This window comes from Conger conger, chromosome 12 (genome assembly GCF_963514075.1).
Source record: "Conger conger chromosome 12, fConCon1.1, whole genome shotgun sequence".
NCBI classification, from domain to species: Eukaryota; Metazoa; Chordata; class Actinopteri; order Anguilliformes; family Congridae; genus Conger; species Conger conger.
This window is the reverse complement of record NC_083771.1, coordinates 47256990-47272190: the sequence shown is the minus strand read 5'-3', so window position 1 is coordinate 47272190 and position 15201 is coordinate 47256990. Positions and strand designations below refer to the sequence as shown.

Genomic DNA, 15201 nt, shown 5'->3' with positions numbered 1-15201 from the left:
TGAATGTCAGGTGTTTATGTTTAGGAGAGGAATGAAAGTGACGACGATAGCTTGTTAGCATAGCCACGGAGAATAACGTTAGACTGGTGAAGTTGGGAGTTAGCTGTTTCTGGGTTTAAAGGCGCAGTGTTGGTAATGTTGCAGCATAAAAGTTAAACCGTGAATGTTATAAAATATGGTGCTAATAGTAATAATAGCTGGATCATTGTTATCATTTCATTTTCTTGTTTTGGTAATGGTTGTATAGTAATATAATATATGTTATATTATGATATATTATAATGTGATAATTTATCTGATCATCATAAAATATTGTAAGGGCAGAGCAAGTCATGTCAGAGTGAATGAAAGCAGAAGCGTATCATAGCTGCTTATCGTGACTACAGTTCAGCTAACAATATTTTCATGTGTTGTTGCAGAATACAATAAAATATGAGCACCTGGATATCACAAAGTGTCATTATTCAAGTGTGCAACACATCGTTCAAGTGAGAGGTAAAAATGAAATAACAAGGACATATATTCCTTGCATGCATTTTAAAGTGTGGTTTGGCACAATGATGGATGCATTTATTCATAAACAGAAATAGGAGTTTATCTGGGTAATCAGTTAATCCCCTCTTTAAATATTCCCTTATTGATGCGGTGTGTTTTATGACATGGCAGGAATCATCCAGAGCTTGCTTTAAACTCACAGTTTAAATGTAATATATTGTATTGTATTGTAATGTAATGTTAGGCTACCTGAGAGATAATCATTAACATGTACCTTAACCTTAGTTTGATCAGATTTAATTGCCTCATATATATCAATGGTCAGGTTGATCATGGGTAGACTTGATCTTACAAAGTGAATACAGTGAACTGAGCGTGTCCTTGTCCAGGAAACTCCCAGTTTGGAGCTTCAGTAAATGGATAAGATTCACACTTTTCCTTCTTCTTTTGTCGAAAAATGTTGTAGGTGAACTGAGTTTCCTGGTAAGTGACGCTAAATCAAAAGTGTTTGTAGTGCTGGCTAACACAGAGAAACTAGTTCAGACTAGCACTGCAGCCTGGGAACATACATGACTTTGTGTTCGGCATGGGAGGCAAATGAAACAAGTGCACTCCTTGGATTAATTTACAGCTTATTATACATACAGTGGGAGCAATAATTATTTGATCCCTTGCTGATTTTGTAGGTTTGCCCACTTACAAAGAATGGAACTGTGTAGAATTTTAATCATAGGTACATTTTAACATTGAGAGACAGAATATCACAAAATAATCCACAATAACAACATCATATAAATTTAATAAATTTATTATCGTATTTTTGCATGAAATAAGTATTTGATCCCCTACCAATCAGCAATAATTCTGGCTCCCACAGACCAGTTAGTTTTTCATTAAGAAGCACTCCTAATCTCAATTCATTACCCAAAACACCTGTGTCAACTCGTTACATCATTATGTAGCTGTCTACACAATCAATCAGATTCCAACGTTTCCACCATGGCCAAGACAAAGGAGCTGTCTAAGGACATCAGGGACAAAATTGTAGACCTGCACAAGGCTGGGATGGGCTACAAGAAAATAAGCAAGCAGCTTGGTGAGAAGTTAACAACTGTTGGAGCAATTATTAGAAAATGGAAGAAACACAAAGTCACCGCCAATCTCCCTCGGTCTGGGGCTCCACGCAAGATCTCGCCTCGTAGGATATCAATGATCATGAGAAAGGTCAGGGATCAGCCCAGTACTACACAGGAGGAGCTTGTTAATGACCTGAAGGCAGTTGGGATCACAGTCACGAAGAGAACCATCAGTAACACACTACACCGTGAAGGATTAAAATCCTGCTGTGCACGCAAGGTTCCTCTGCTGAAGAAGGCACATGTACAGGCCCGTTTGAAGTTTTCCAAAGAACACCTGGATGATCCAGAGGAGGCTTGGGCAAAGGTGATGTGGTCAGATGAGACCAAAATAGAGCTATTTGGCATCAACTCGACTCACCGCGTTTGGAGTTAGAGAAATGCTGAGTACAACCTCAAGAACACCATCCCCACTGTGAAGCATGGAGGTGGAAACCTTATGCTTTGGGGGTGTTTCTCAGCTAAGGGGACAGGACGACTTCACCGTATTGAGGGGAGGATGAATGGGGCCATGTACCAGGAAATTTTGGGCGGCAACCTCCTTCCCTCAGTGAGAGCACTGAAAATGGGTCGTGGATGGGTCTTCCAACATCACAATGACCCAAAACATACGGCCAAGGCAACAAAGGAGTGGCTCAAAAAGAAGCATATTAAGGTCTTGGAGTGGTCTCCAGACCTAAATCCCAACGAAAATCTGTGGAGGGAGCTGAAGCTTCGAGTTGCCAAGCGACGTTAAAGAACGTTAAGGATTTGGAGAGGATCTGTAAACGTCTGACCTCTGTGAAACAAAGGTTTCTCCACCAAGTATTAAGTCTATTGTTCTATGGATCAAATACTTATTTAATGTGAAAATATGATATTATATTTATAAAATTCATATGATGTTGTTATTGTGGATTATTTTGTGATATTCTGTCTCTCAATGTTAAAATGTACCTATGATTAAAATTCTACACAGTTCCATTCTTTGTATGTGGGCAAACCTACAAAATCAGCAAGGGATCAAATAATTATTGCTCCCACTGTACTTCAGGCTACAAATGCTTTGTGTGTTAGATACTGTGGATGCTTTGTGCTTTCTAAATGCTTTGCTACACAACAACACATATGACATACACAGTGAGCTCCATAATGTTTGGGACAAACATATATTTTCATGATTTTGCACTGGACTGCACACTTTTTGTTTTATAAATGGTTGAATTCATATTCAACCATCCCAAGCTTGCTCTGGTGTAAAAACACTTCTGGCATACTTTTCTTGGAAGGGATTTATGCTTTTCTTCCACAGCTAGACTCCCTGAGTGGTAATCCTATACACTCACTGAGCACTTTATTAGGAACTCTGCCCACACCACCGTTCTGTGTCCATCGAATCCCACATGATCTGCTGAATGGCTGAATGGTGCATACTGTATCTATCCTCCTTTTTCAACTAAGGGGCACTGTAGCGCCATGTCATCAAGTTTGTCTGTGTGGTCATCTTCCACCGACTGTCTAGGGTGCGACCTGCACATGCGATCTCCCTTAACAGATGGATGTGACCTGAACATTACATCTCCCTTAACAGACGGATGTGACCTGCACGTTACATCTCCCTTAACAGACCGATGTGACCTGCATGTTACATCTCCCTTAACAGATAGATGTGACCTGTGTGTTACATCTCCCTTAACAGACGGATGTGACCTGCGTGTTATATCTCCCTTAACAGACAGATGTGACCTGCGTGTTACATCTCCCTTAACAGACGGATGTGACCAGTACATTACATCTCCCTTAACAGACGGATGTGACCTGCATGTTACATCTCCCTTAACAGATGGATGTGACCTGCACGTACCAGTGCAGAATGGGAGAGGGGATGAGAAGGTCACAGACATCCGCAGATTCTTTATAACTACCACCCCCCTCTCGGTGCCCTTCCCCCCCCTCTAGGCACCTCCCTTCCTTTTCCACTTTCTCTCCCCTTACAGACTCTGATGTTTCTCAACTCCTGCTCTCCCACCACCCTACGACCTGTGCCCTTGACCCTATCCCTTCTTCTCTTCTCTTCTCCAGACTATCACACCTGACATTCTCCCATTTGTCACCTCCCTTGTCAACTCCTCCCTGTCTTCTGGCTGTTTTCGATCATCCTCCAAGAGGGCCCACATCACCCCGCTGCTAAAAAAGCCTGGAGCTCTCCATCATCCGGTATCTCTTCTTCCTTTTCTATCTAAAACCATAGAATAATTCTAGTCAACTTTCTTCTTTCTTTTCTAACAACAACCTGGTGGACCCCCATCAGTCTGGCTTCAGATCTGGCCACTCGACAGAGACCGCGCTCTTCTCCGTCAGTGAATCACTCCATGCCGCACGAGCAGCCTCCCTCTCCTCTGTCCTCATTCTTCTAGATCTCTCTGCTGCCTTTGACACTGTGGATCACTCCATCCTCCTGTCTGCCCTGTCAGCAACGGGCATCTGTGGCACAGCCCTGGACTGGATTGAGTCCTACCTCTCTGGTCGCTCCTTCCAGGTTGCCTGGGCTGGTTCGGTATCGACACCTCGGCCCCTCGCCACAGGAGTTCCCCAGGGCTCAGTCCTAGGCCCACTTCTTTTTTTCTCTTTACACTCGTTCCCTTGGCCCTGTTATCACTGCCCATGGTCTATCCTACCACTGCTATGCGGACGATACCCCACTATTCATCTCATTCCCACCATCTGATACACAGGTTTCAGCCCGTATCTCTGCTTGCCTGAGTGACATCCAGAGCTGGATGGACAACCACCATCTAAAGCTCAACCCAGGTAAGACTGAAATGATATTCATCCCTGCTAATACCTCTCCCCATCTGGATCTCTCCATTTCCCTAGGGGATACCACACTTACGCCATCACCCAGTGCAAGGTACCTCGATGTGGTGATGGACAGACTGTCCCTCTCCGAGAATATTGCAGCGGTGACCCGGTCATGCAGGTTCTTCCTATACAACATACGGAGAATCCGCCCCTTTCTCACCCCCTATTCAACCCAGCGATGGTTTTGTCCCGCTTGGACTACTGCAATTCCCTCTTGGCTGGCCTCCCAGCGTCCGCCATCAGACCCCTCCAACTTATCCAGAATGCAGCAGCTCGTCTGGTCTTCAACCTTCCCAAATACTCACGTCACCCCCCTGCTTACTTCCCTCCATTGGTGCTAGCCTCCCAAGCAGTTAAGGGGTCTTCCCCAGCTTAACTACAAAAAATCATCAGACCCTACACCCCTGCCAGACCTCTTCGTTCAGCCTCCACAGGCCGCTTGGCACCTCACCCTCTCTGAACTTCCACCCCACACTCACGACTACTGTCTGTTCTGGCTCCACGGTGGTGGAACAAACTCCCTGTTGAGGTCAGAACTGTAGAATCTCTTCCCATCTTCAAGCGCAAACTGAAGACGCACCTCTTCAAGCAGCACCTCTCCCTGTCCCTCCCTACCTCCCTGTGAACCTTAGTTGTTGTCTTTCTGTGATTTACTTTCTGTGTATCAGGATGTTTTAGTTTGGCTAGGTAAGCCGTGTTTGGCTAGTTAAGGGGTTTGTTCATACATTTGTGTGTTGCGGTTTAAAAATAATAATAAATAATAATAATAAATAGGCCCTTGTCCTTATCTTTGTTGTGCAGGTAGCAGTTGAAATTGTACTTCCCTCTAGGGTCTTTCAGCGCACTTATCCCTGGTTATGAGTATGCACTTTGTTGTACGTCACTCTGGATAAGAGCGTCTGCCAAATGCAGTTAATGTAATATATATGTGCGGTTTATTTATATTTAGCGTTTGCATATTTATAATTAAAATTATATTAGATTTTTGAAATATGGCTTCTGGTTGATTTCTGCAAGAAGAAGAATGGTGTTGACCACCTATTGTCCATAACATTGCTCTGAGAAATGGCATACAGGGCAGTGAGAAAATATCTTCCCTAATACATAGGCCCTACATGTGTTTTCATGGCATAAGAATTATCATGACGGTAAAAACGGGGTAGGGGGTATTTTTTCATGGGGCCCACAATTCCTAGCGGTGCCAAAAGATATGATTGAGTCAATGTAATAATTAAGACCAGAAGTTGGCACAAAATCCTGAAACGGATCGGCCCCTGTTGTGCACCCCTGAGGTTTGATGCGTTGTGTGTTCAGAGATGTTCTTCTGCATACCACTGCTGTAATGTGTGGTTATTTGCATTACTGCCACCTTCCTGTCAGCTTTGACCAGTCTGGCCCTTCTCCTCTGACCAGAACTGCTGCTCACTGGATGTTTTTTTGTTTTTTGCACCATTCTCTGCAAACTGTAGAGACTAGTGTGCGTGAAAATCCCAGGAGGTCAGCAGTTTCTGAGATACTCAAAGCACCATTTCTGGCACCAACAATCAAAACAATGCACCCCCCGCCCTCTCCTAATGAGCTTACGATTTAAGCTTAAGATTTACATTTACATTTATAAAGTGAATGCAGTTCACTCATCATTATCTACTTGTTTAAGTACACAAATCATATCATGAAATATGAAGTGTTTATACACAAGTTTATACAATTTAAAACATTTAATCATGAAAATAGGTCACCCAAAAATGAAATTAAAGCATGTTTCCACTCATCCAGTGTCCTATCTATCCCTCAGATAGTTTTGCTGAGATGAGATTTCACTGCTTCTTTAGATGCAGAAATAACGGTCCTCTAGGAATCGCTTGCTTTCTGGTAATCAATGTGGCAAAAATGACAGTTACTCGCAAACATCAACACGGCTCAAAAATGCACATTTTAATCCAGAACTATTTATTTGATTGTCAGGACTCAACTGTGTCCTCGCAAGCAGAAGTTTAGTACACCAGCATTCTGGGGCAAAGTGTTAATTGTCTAGAACATTTGTGTCAGTGAAACAATCTGGTTGGATAGATAGTACTCAGGATAAGTGGAAATTTCATTTTTGGGTGAACTTCCCCTTTAATGTCTTTCTGTCCTAGAAATGCAGCATTTTGGATTGGTTGAAGACTGCAAACTGCAGGACTGGTCTGTCATTGGATCTGGGGGTTTCGGACAGATCTATAAGGCCAAACACAAAGATTTGGGGATGGAGGTGGCAATCAAACTACTGCAAAATGATGATGGGTAATATCACACACACACTCATGTACACACACACAATCTCACACACACACACACGTACACATGTACACACACACACAGACACATGTACACACATAAACACGCACATATCTACACACAATCTCACACACACACATGTATACATGTACACTCACACGGACACATGTACACACAATCACGCACATGTACACACACAATCACACTCACATGTACGCATATGATCACACACACATACATACACACACATGCAGGAAACATGGATTTTAAGTAATGTTAAAAAATCTCTTCCCTCTCTGTCTCCTCCTGCCTCCTTCTCTTTCTTTCCTGCCCCTCCCTCTCTCTTTCTCTCCTCCCCTCCCTCTTTCCTTCTCTCTCCTCCCCCTCTCTCTCTCCTCTCTCTCCTCTCCCTCTCTCTCTCCTCTCTCCTCTCCCTCTCTCTCTCCTTCTCTCTCCTCCCCTCCCTCTCTCTCTCTCTCCTCCCCCTCCCTCTCTCAGTTCCAGTGCATCTCTGCAGAAGGAGGCTGAGTTCATGCAGCAGGGTGGGAGCCCGTATGTGGTGCGTGTTTTTGGGGTGTACCGGGGTGTTCCCCCCGGCAGGGGGCACTCGAGCCAGATGGGCCTGGTGATGGAGCTGATGGAGAGGGGGTCTGTGGAGTCCCTCCTGAAGAGGCTGAGGGGCCCCCCTCCCTGGCCCCTGGCCTTCCGCCTGGCTCATCAGGTGGCTCTTGGCATGAACTTCCTGCACAAGCTTTGCCCCCCACTGCTGCACCTCGACCTCAAGCCCTGCAACGTGCTGCTGGACCACGGCTTCAGAGCAAAGGTGAGTCCCAGGCTTCCTCCATCTCTCTAGGCCTCTGGGCCAAGGCGAGTCCCAGGCTTCCTCTATCTCTCTAGGCCTCTGGGCCAAGGCGAGTCCCAGGCTTCCTCTATCTCTCCAGGCCTCTGGGCCAAGGCGAGTCCCAGGCTTCCTCTATCTCTCCAGGCCTCTGGGCCAAGGCGAGTCCCAGGCTTCCTCTCACTCCGCCTGTCCTTAGCATCGCCTGCGCTAGCATTGCTATTGCAGGGGGAGGGGAGAGGCACACTGAGCTACATGCCCCCCGAAGCCTTCCAAACATCCTACAAAGCCACGGCCGCCTCTGACTCCTACAGGTACACACCACCCCCACCTCCACCCCCACCCCCACCTCCACCCCCACCCCCACCTCCACCTCCTACAGATACACCCTACCCCCACCTCCACCCCCACCCCCACCCCCACCCCCACCTCCTACAGGAACACCCCACCCCCACCTCCTACAGGAACACCCCCACCTCCACCTCCTACAGTAACACCCCACCCCCACCTCCACCTCCTACAGGAACACCCCACCCCGACCTCCAGCTCCTCCTGATGGCCACAGCATCTGCCATTCCTGCTGATTTACATTTCTCTCTCTCTCTCTCTCTCTCTCCCTCTCTCTCTCTCTCTCTCTCTCTCCCAGTTATGCCATCCTGCTCTGGTCTGTAATCACTGGCAGGGAGCCCTATGGTGGTGAGTGACTCTGTCCATCCTGAGACCACAGCTCATATGTGACTTGTGCTGCTGGTCTATCTCCTGCATGTTCTTCATCACAGAAACTCTCTCTCTGTCCATCCCTCTCTCAGATGCTAAGCACTGCGTGATCCGGCTTTGGGTCCAGGACGGGGACAGGCCCAGTCTGGAGGGGGTGAACAGGGCAGCAGTTGAGGGCTTGGGGGAGATCATTGACCTCATGGAGAGATGCTGGGACCCCAGCCCCCAAAAACGCCCCTCTTTCCATGGTGAGAACAGGAGAGGCATGTGCCAGCCAGTCAATCTCAGTCAATGAGTCAGTTAGTCAGTCTGTCAGTGTGTCCGTCAGTGAGTTAGTGTCTGACAGCCAGTGTCAGTGGTGTAACAGTTAGCAGGAAGGATGAGCAAGGTTCATATCTCTGTCTGAATGAGGCAGAGATGCAGTATTGAATGTTAATGGTGGTCACAATGCTGTATTGTTTGCATGTTGTGTGTATGTATTGTGTGTGTGGTGTGTATTGTGTTATGCATGTATTGTGTTGTGTGTGTGGTGTGTATTGTGTTTCATTGTGTGTGTGTGTGTGTGTGTGTGTGTGTGTTGTGTGTATTGTGTTGTGGATGTATTGTGACTGTTGTGTTGTGTGTGTGTTGTGTTGTGTATTCAGACTGCTTCCCAGTGACAGAGAAGGTGTTTGAGCTGCACAGCCGTGGAATTCATGATGCCATCCACCAGGTGTCCAAAGCACTGGTACTGCCTTTATACTCTCATTACACAGTTATTACAGTATCATTACGCAGTTATTACAGTATCATAACACAGTTATTATTCTCTAATTACACTCTATTATTACTCTGCCATTACACTGTTATACTATCATCACTCTGCAATTGCATGCCTAGTAAACTGTTATTAAACTGTTATTAAAATGTTATTACACTGTTATTACACTGTTATTAAACTCTACTGCTGTCATTGCTTTATGTTATGGCCCTCTTTCTCAGGTCCTCACAGAAACATGGATTTCAAATGAAAAGGCTATTTTAACTCCTTCTCTCTCCCTCTGTCTCTCTCCCTGTAGGATGAAAAGCGAGCGATATCTCCAACTCCAATACCCAAGGGTACAGCTTTGCACACACTGTCCTGCTGATGAACACACCGCCATCTCATTCCCAACAAACACACTGCCATCTCATCCCCCACAAACACACTGCCATTTCATTCCCAAAGAACAAACTACCGTTTAATTAATACAATTTCACAACTCAGTCCAAAGTCAAATCCCACAATATCCCACAATCCTCCTCTTTTCACTTCTTGGACACAATTTATCAACATGTTTCTCGCTGGTTTCAATTTGGATTCAAACTGCAATGGCATTCATTTTCAGGACCATTCGGGCATGTTTAGTTATTTATGATCACTAAGAGTCATTGTACAGTATAAATTGCTTTCCTATATTTGGGAGGCTGGGCCTGTGACAGGATGTGAAAAGTGTTTAAAATCGATGGCTTCGATAGCTCTGTACACAATTAAATTGTAATCCAAATAATCAGACATAATTTTGCCAAATAATTTGCTGTCTCTTAAAACAAATATGTTTTCACACTTTCTGTAGCTGTGAAAGTTACTATGGACCCCAGGGGAGGATGGAACAGCAAAGACTGGACTCCTCCCAATTTCCGGGCAGCAGACAGCGGCATTGGAACAGAACCCTGTCCTGCCTCTGCCACCTCTAAGGCACTGAGTGACAGCATCTCCAAAACCTCCAGCACAAGTAAGCGCTCCCTCTCCTGTAAAACCATGGTTCCAAACTCTTTCATCCCGTGATACATTTCCTGTTCGTCTTAAAATACGGAAGTTAAATGTTAAGGCAATTTTCTAGTGTATGCGCCAGCTGGATGACAGTCATGAGCATGATAATGAACTGGCCACTCTGGTGGTGGGGCTGAGTGACATCACAGTCATCAACGCCTTCATAAAGACAATAAAGACTTCCGCCGTCTGACGAATTGTCCTCGATACTTATTCTCCTCTATATTTCCAACAACTTATCAGGCACTCAGAACGGGGGATCCAATAGCGAGACCACAACGAAAGTTCTTTAGAAAATAAGGTCTTTATTTCCTCAGGGTAGGCTGGTACAGCGAGGGTCAATAGCCAGCAAACAGTTATAGCAGGGATAAGGCAGTTCATAAGCGATAGTCCAGGCAAAGGGTCTCCAGCAAACAGATGTATTGAGGATAATCCAAAGAACAGTCACGGCCACAGGCAATGGGTCGAAAACAAACAGGCTACTTAAACAGAAACACGATCCAGAAACGAAGGTGAATAAACAGAAACGGGTCGAAAAACTACGGGTCAGAACAAGATAGAAGGAATAAGCTAAACTCGATGGTCAAGGACGAAACAGGTCATATAATAAACACATAACAATCTGGCAACTAACTGCACAGACAGAGGGGTTTTTATACACAGGTAACGAGAGTGAATGGGAATCAGGTGGGGAAACAATCAGGAAGTGAAACAGGTGAAACCAATGAATTAAGTGACAGGGAGACTACGGTGTGCACGGAGGTAACAAAAACACAAAAACGCTAACAACATAGGGAGAATACAGAACATGAAAAACACGAAACCTAACACAACTTCCCTTTCCCATGTTCCCACATGTGGAGAATTGTCACAGTGGTGGAAAAGAGGAGCCAGTAACATATTCAGGGGTGCTGGTTCACTGAGCAGGTGGATAAGTGGCAAACCGAGCGTAATCCAAACAGGCAAGAGTTCAAAACCAGGTAGGCAGTCCAGAAGCAGGGCAGAGGTGCAGAATCCACAAAACAAGAGAAGAGTCCAGAGAAGCAGGCAGGGGTCATAAACAAGAATTCCAGAAAACTTAAATTGCAATGAATGAGGAATGAGACAAACTAGGCGGGGCATAGGAGTGAGGGCGGTCTAACAAATAAACATCAGGTGAGACACATAGAAGGGCAAAAATACAACGATGAGGGAGGAACGAAAACGCGGGACTGGATTCACATAGACACACATGTAATACAAATGACTCCGGACTAAGGAGTAGACAATTACACAGAGTTAAGGAATGTAGACATAGCGGAGAGCAGGTGCAAACACTTGGCTGAATCAAGGCAAGCAATTTAGGGATAGAACAGAGAGGCGGAGTTCTAGAGCAGTATTGAAAGAGAGGTAGAGTTAGTCTGTTAGTTACGTGATTAAATTACAAATACCCAAAACTAGTGAATGTTAGTTTGTTTGTTAGATGAACATATTAATTCTGTGTTAGTTGGGATTAGTATTTTAGTGCTATCTACAAACATGAAATGGAGAGAAAGCAGGAAATAAGAACAGCGAGACAGAAGGAATCGTGGGAAACCGGAAAATTCCAAAACCACCCAAACAGTGAAGCAAGCAGACAGGGGACTCGGGATCAGAAAACATTCAGACACAGACATCACAGGGGAAGACAAGTGCAAAGACTAATGAATGTAAACAGAAAACCAGACATGAAAATGAAAAATAATAAATTCACAAAAATACCAAAGAAACTAACAGACAAAAATCAGGATCATAATAGAATAATGAGTTTCCATGTGACCTACCTAGTGATAGCCAGGGTCTATTGCTCTAGCAGCAGTGATTTTTAAGCCTAAAATGAACTTAATTAAAGAATACATTTCTGTGCCCTCTTATTAAAATGCGGCATAACATGTTTAAAAATAGACATGTTTTTAGTATGGGAGCTCCACTGTGGTGCAAGGTTAAGGCATCAGACTTTGGTTCAACACCAGGATCCCAGTAAGGCCTGTGCATGAGGGAGCAGCTCCGAGGGTGGGGGGAGGGACTCGGCAGGGAGGATCACTGCATACAAGTGTCCCTGAACACCTCAGAATCACGGTCCAGGGCTAGAGATGAATTGATGATGAACAGGGTACAATAACTGGCAGTAGCTTTACTCAGGAGTACGAAACATTCACTCTGCAAAGAACCTTAGTCATTTTTTGATGTGCAAGTGTATTTATGTGCATTCTTATGATTTTATTACTGTTCTGCTGTGCATATGTACTAATGCAGCTTCCATCCCCAATGACAGGAACCAGTCTGGAGGAGCTGCTGAGAGACATGGGACTGGAACACCACCTGAAGAACAAGCTGACTCTTAGCCAGGTGCTGCAGATTGATGGAGAGACTTTATCTGATGAAAGCATCCAGTCTCTGAAATCTCTGCCATGGTGTTTCCTGAGGAAGCTGATGATGGTGAATGAGTCCTTTCGGAGAATGAGCTGCTCCTCAGAACAGGACACAAAGCCCCAAAGCCTGGATAGTTCACTGAACACCATGAACAATCCACAGGACCACAGCAACAGAGTCAACCCCCTTGACCTCATAACTGCTGTATTTCTGTGCTCAGATGGCTTTCTCCAGCAGGAGATGGCTTTGAAAATGTCCATGTGCCAGTTCTCTGTGCCTCTGCTGCTTCCTACATGTGATACACAGCAGTGTACTTTAATGCTGTGGGCCATGAGGGATATTGTGAAAAAGTACAAGCCACACTCTTTGGAGGACCCAAGAGGGTTTGTCGAGGAGAGCATTGTTCTCTCTGACCTCCCCATGGTCTCTTTTGTGAGGCTGGGAAACAGCAGCATGTCCAAGTCTCACATTCTGAATCAGGTCCTCAGCAACCCTCAGCAGTACCAGGACACCTTTGTTCACAAAAACATGGAGTGCGGTGACACCCCAAGGAGGATTTCCAATGGTCTGGTGGAAATCAGCTGGTATCTGCCGAGTGGGAACAAAAAAAATGACATCTTCTCTGAGCCTCTGGCTATAGCTAACCTCCGTGGGGACCTCAGAGACTTTGAAACTCAGTACACTTTCCTCTGCCGCACATCTACTGCTATATTTGTGTTTTGCGACGACTTTGAGTTTGAACAAAGATTTCTGGAATCTAAGCCATTTAAGACTTATTGGATTTTGATCACCAATTCACAGAGCCAGAGCTTCAATGAGGATGACTTCAGGAGATGTGTTTCTGAGGGAAAACCCAGTAACATCATCAAAAAGCATCAGCGGATGAGTGATGCAGAATTCAACAAAAAACTGTGTTCGACTCTCCGTGGAATTGTAAAGGGAAACATTAAAATGGGCATTGAAAGGATGTCTGATCTTGCCCATGAATTACGGATCCATGTTGATGAAGATGACTACTACTGTAAGAGGGGCAAGGCAAAGGCTGATGAAATCACAGGAGGAATATCTGACATATCGAGCTTCAAGGAGAAAGAGCTTCCCTTACAAGGGACTGCATGGAAACAGCTGGCCAACCTGGAGAAGGAACAGTGCAGGATTAAAAATGCTGGGGAGAAAAACATAGAAGTTTACAAGAATGAGCTTGCAGATCAGAGGCAGAAGCTCAGAGAACAGCAGAAGGCTCACAGCATCTCAAATTCTATGTCCCGTTTCATCTCCGCGATGTGCAATTCCACAGAGGAGTGCAAGTATTTCCTCAAGTGGATGAGGATCAATCTGGATAATCTGTCACGCACACACCTTCCACCTCTTTGGGCAAAGTACAAGGAACAGTGTCGGAATTCCTCCGAAAACAAGGAGCTCATTGCTAAGTTGGACAGGGAGATCTCCAGCTGCTCCTTGGGGACTGAGCACTTCCTGAGGGAAATGGGTCAGCTGTTCGGCCTGCTCACTCCCCGAAGCCCTCACCCCAGAGATTAAGCACCTGCCACGTCTCTGTGTCAAGCTGCTACAGGAGAGCTTTCCTCTTGAGCTGGTGGATGGAGACTCAAGCAATATTCCTCTGGAGTGGGTGACGCAGGTTCTGAAAGAACTCCATGATCTACCAAAGAATACATGTAAGATCCGGGTGATCTCTGTACTGGGGGTACAGAGCACTGGGAAGTCCACCCTCCTGAACACCATGTTTGGGGTCCAGTTTGCTGTCAGTAGTGACAGGTGCACCAGAGGGGCCTTCATGCTCCTCATCAGAGTGAAAGAGGATTTTAAAGTGCGGCTTGGGTGTGATTACATCATGGTTATTGACACTGAAGGTTTGAAGGCACCACAGTTGGCACAGCTGGATGACAGTCATGAGCATGATAATGAACTGGCCACTCTGGTGGTGGGGCTGAGTGACATCACAGTCATCAACATCGCCATGGAGAATTCCACGGAAATGAACGATATCCTGCAGATTGTGGTGCACGCCTTCCTGCGCATGAAAGAAGTTGGGAGAAAACCCTGCTGTCAGTTTGTGCACCAGAATGTGCCAGACATTTCTGCCCATGACAGTAACATGAGAGACAGGAAGTTTCTGCTGGAGAAGCTGAATGAGATGACCCAAGCAGCAGCTAAGATGGAAAAGAAGGGAAACAACAAAACATTTACTGATGTCATGGAGTATGATGCAGAGAAAAACACCTGGTACATCCCTGGGCTCTGGCATGGGAACCCTCCCATGGCCCCTGTCAATGCTGGCTACAGTGAGTCTGTGGATCTTTTCAAGAGCAATGTGATTGAGAAGTTTATGGAACAAAAATCTGGAGACAGCTCAGCACATACAATCATTGAGTTTCTTGAATGGACCAAGAGCTTATGGCAAGCAGTGAAGTATGAGAACTTCATCTTCAGCTTCCAACCTTGTAACTGAAGCTTGTGCTCAGCTTTGCACTGAGTTCAACCAATGGGATTGGGCCTTCAGGAAGAACATGTACTCCTGGCTAATGGAAGCTGAGGCAAAGGTGTCAAACTTTGGCACAGAAGCAGAATTTAAGAATTTGGATGAGTTACTGGTCCACCTGACAAATGAGGCCTTGGTAGAACTGACTAAAGGGGAAACACTCATTTTGGCCAACCTGACTGAATTCTACAAGAGGCAAGAGGGACATGTTCAC

General features: G+C 45.3%; 2 protein-coding genes across 2 annotated transcripts; both read left to right on the top strand.

The window, feature by feature from the left end:
• The first annotated feature begins 6612 nt into the window (after positions 1-6612).
• LOC133141618 (receptor-interacting serine/threonine-protein kinase 4-like) lies at positions 6613-10111 on the top strand. Its single transcript, XM_061262184.1, has 8 exons — positions 6613-6755; positions 7248-7572; positions 7816-7901; positions 8234-8283; positions 8397-8552; positions 8949-9031; positions 9363-9402; positions 9900-10111. The coding sequence occupies exons 1-8, from the start codon at positions 6613-6615 to the stop codon at positions 10109-10111; spliced, it is 1095 nt and encodes a 364-aa protein (XP_061118168.1).
• A 2271-nt stretch (positions 10112-12382) lies between these two features.
• Positions 12383-14026, top strand: LOC133141617 (up-regulator of cell proliferation-like). The gene has a single exon (XM_061262183.1). The coding sequence runs from the start codon at positions 12383-12385 to the stop codon at positions 14024-14026; it is 1644 nt and encodes a 547-aa protein (XP_061118167.1).
• The last annotated feature ends 1175 nt before the right edge of the window (positions 14027-15201 follow it).

Coding starts and splice junctions, on each gene's coding strand:
- LOC133141618 (XM_061262184.1), top strand. CDS start 6,613: ATGCAGCATTTTGGATTGGTTGAAGACTGCAAACTGCAGGACTGGTCT. Junction 7,902..8,233: donor GCCGCCTCTGACTCCTACAG/GTACACACCACC, acceptor TCTCTCTCCCAG/TTATGCCATCCTGCTCTGGT. Junction 8,284..8,396: donor TGGCAGGGAGCCCTATGGTG/GTGAGTGACTCT, acceptor TCCCTCTCTCAG/ATGCTAAGCACTGCGTGATC.
- LOC133141617 (XM_061262183.1), top strand. CDS start 12,383: ATGACAGGAACCAGTCTGGAGGAGCTGCTGAGAGACATGGGACTGGAA.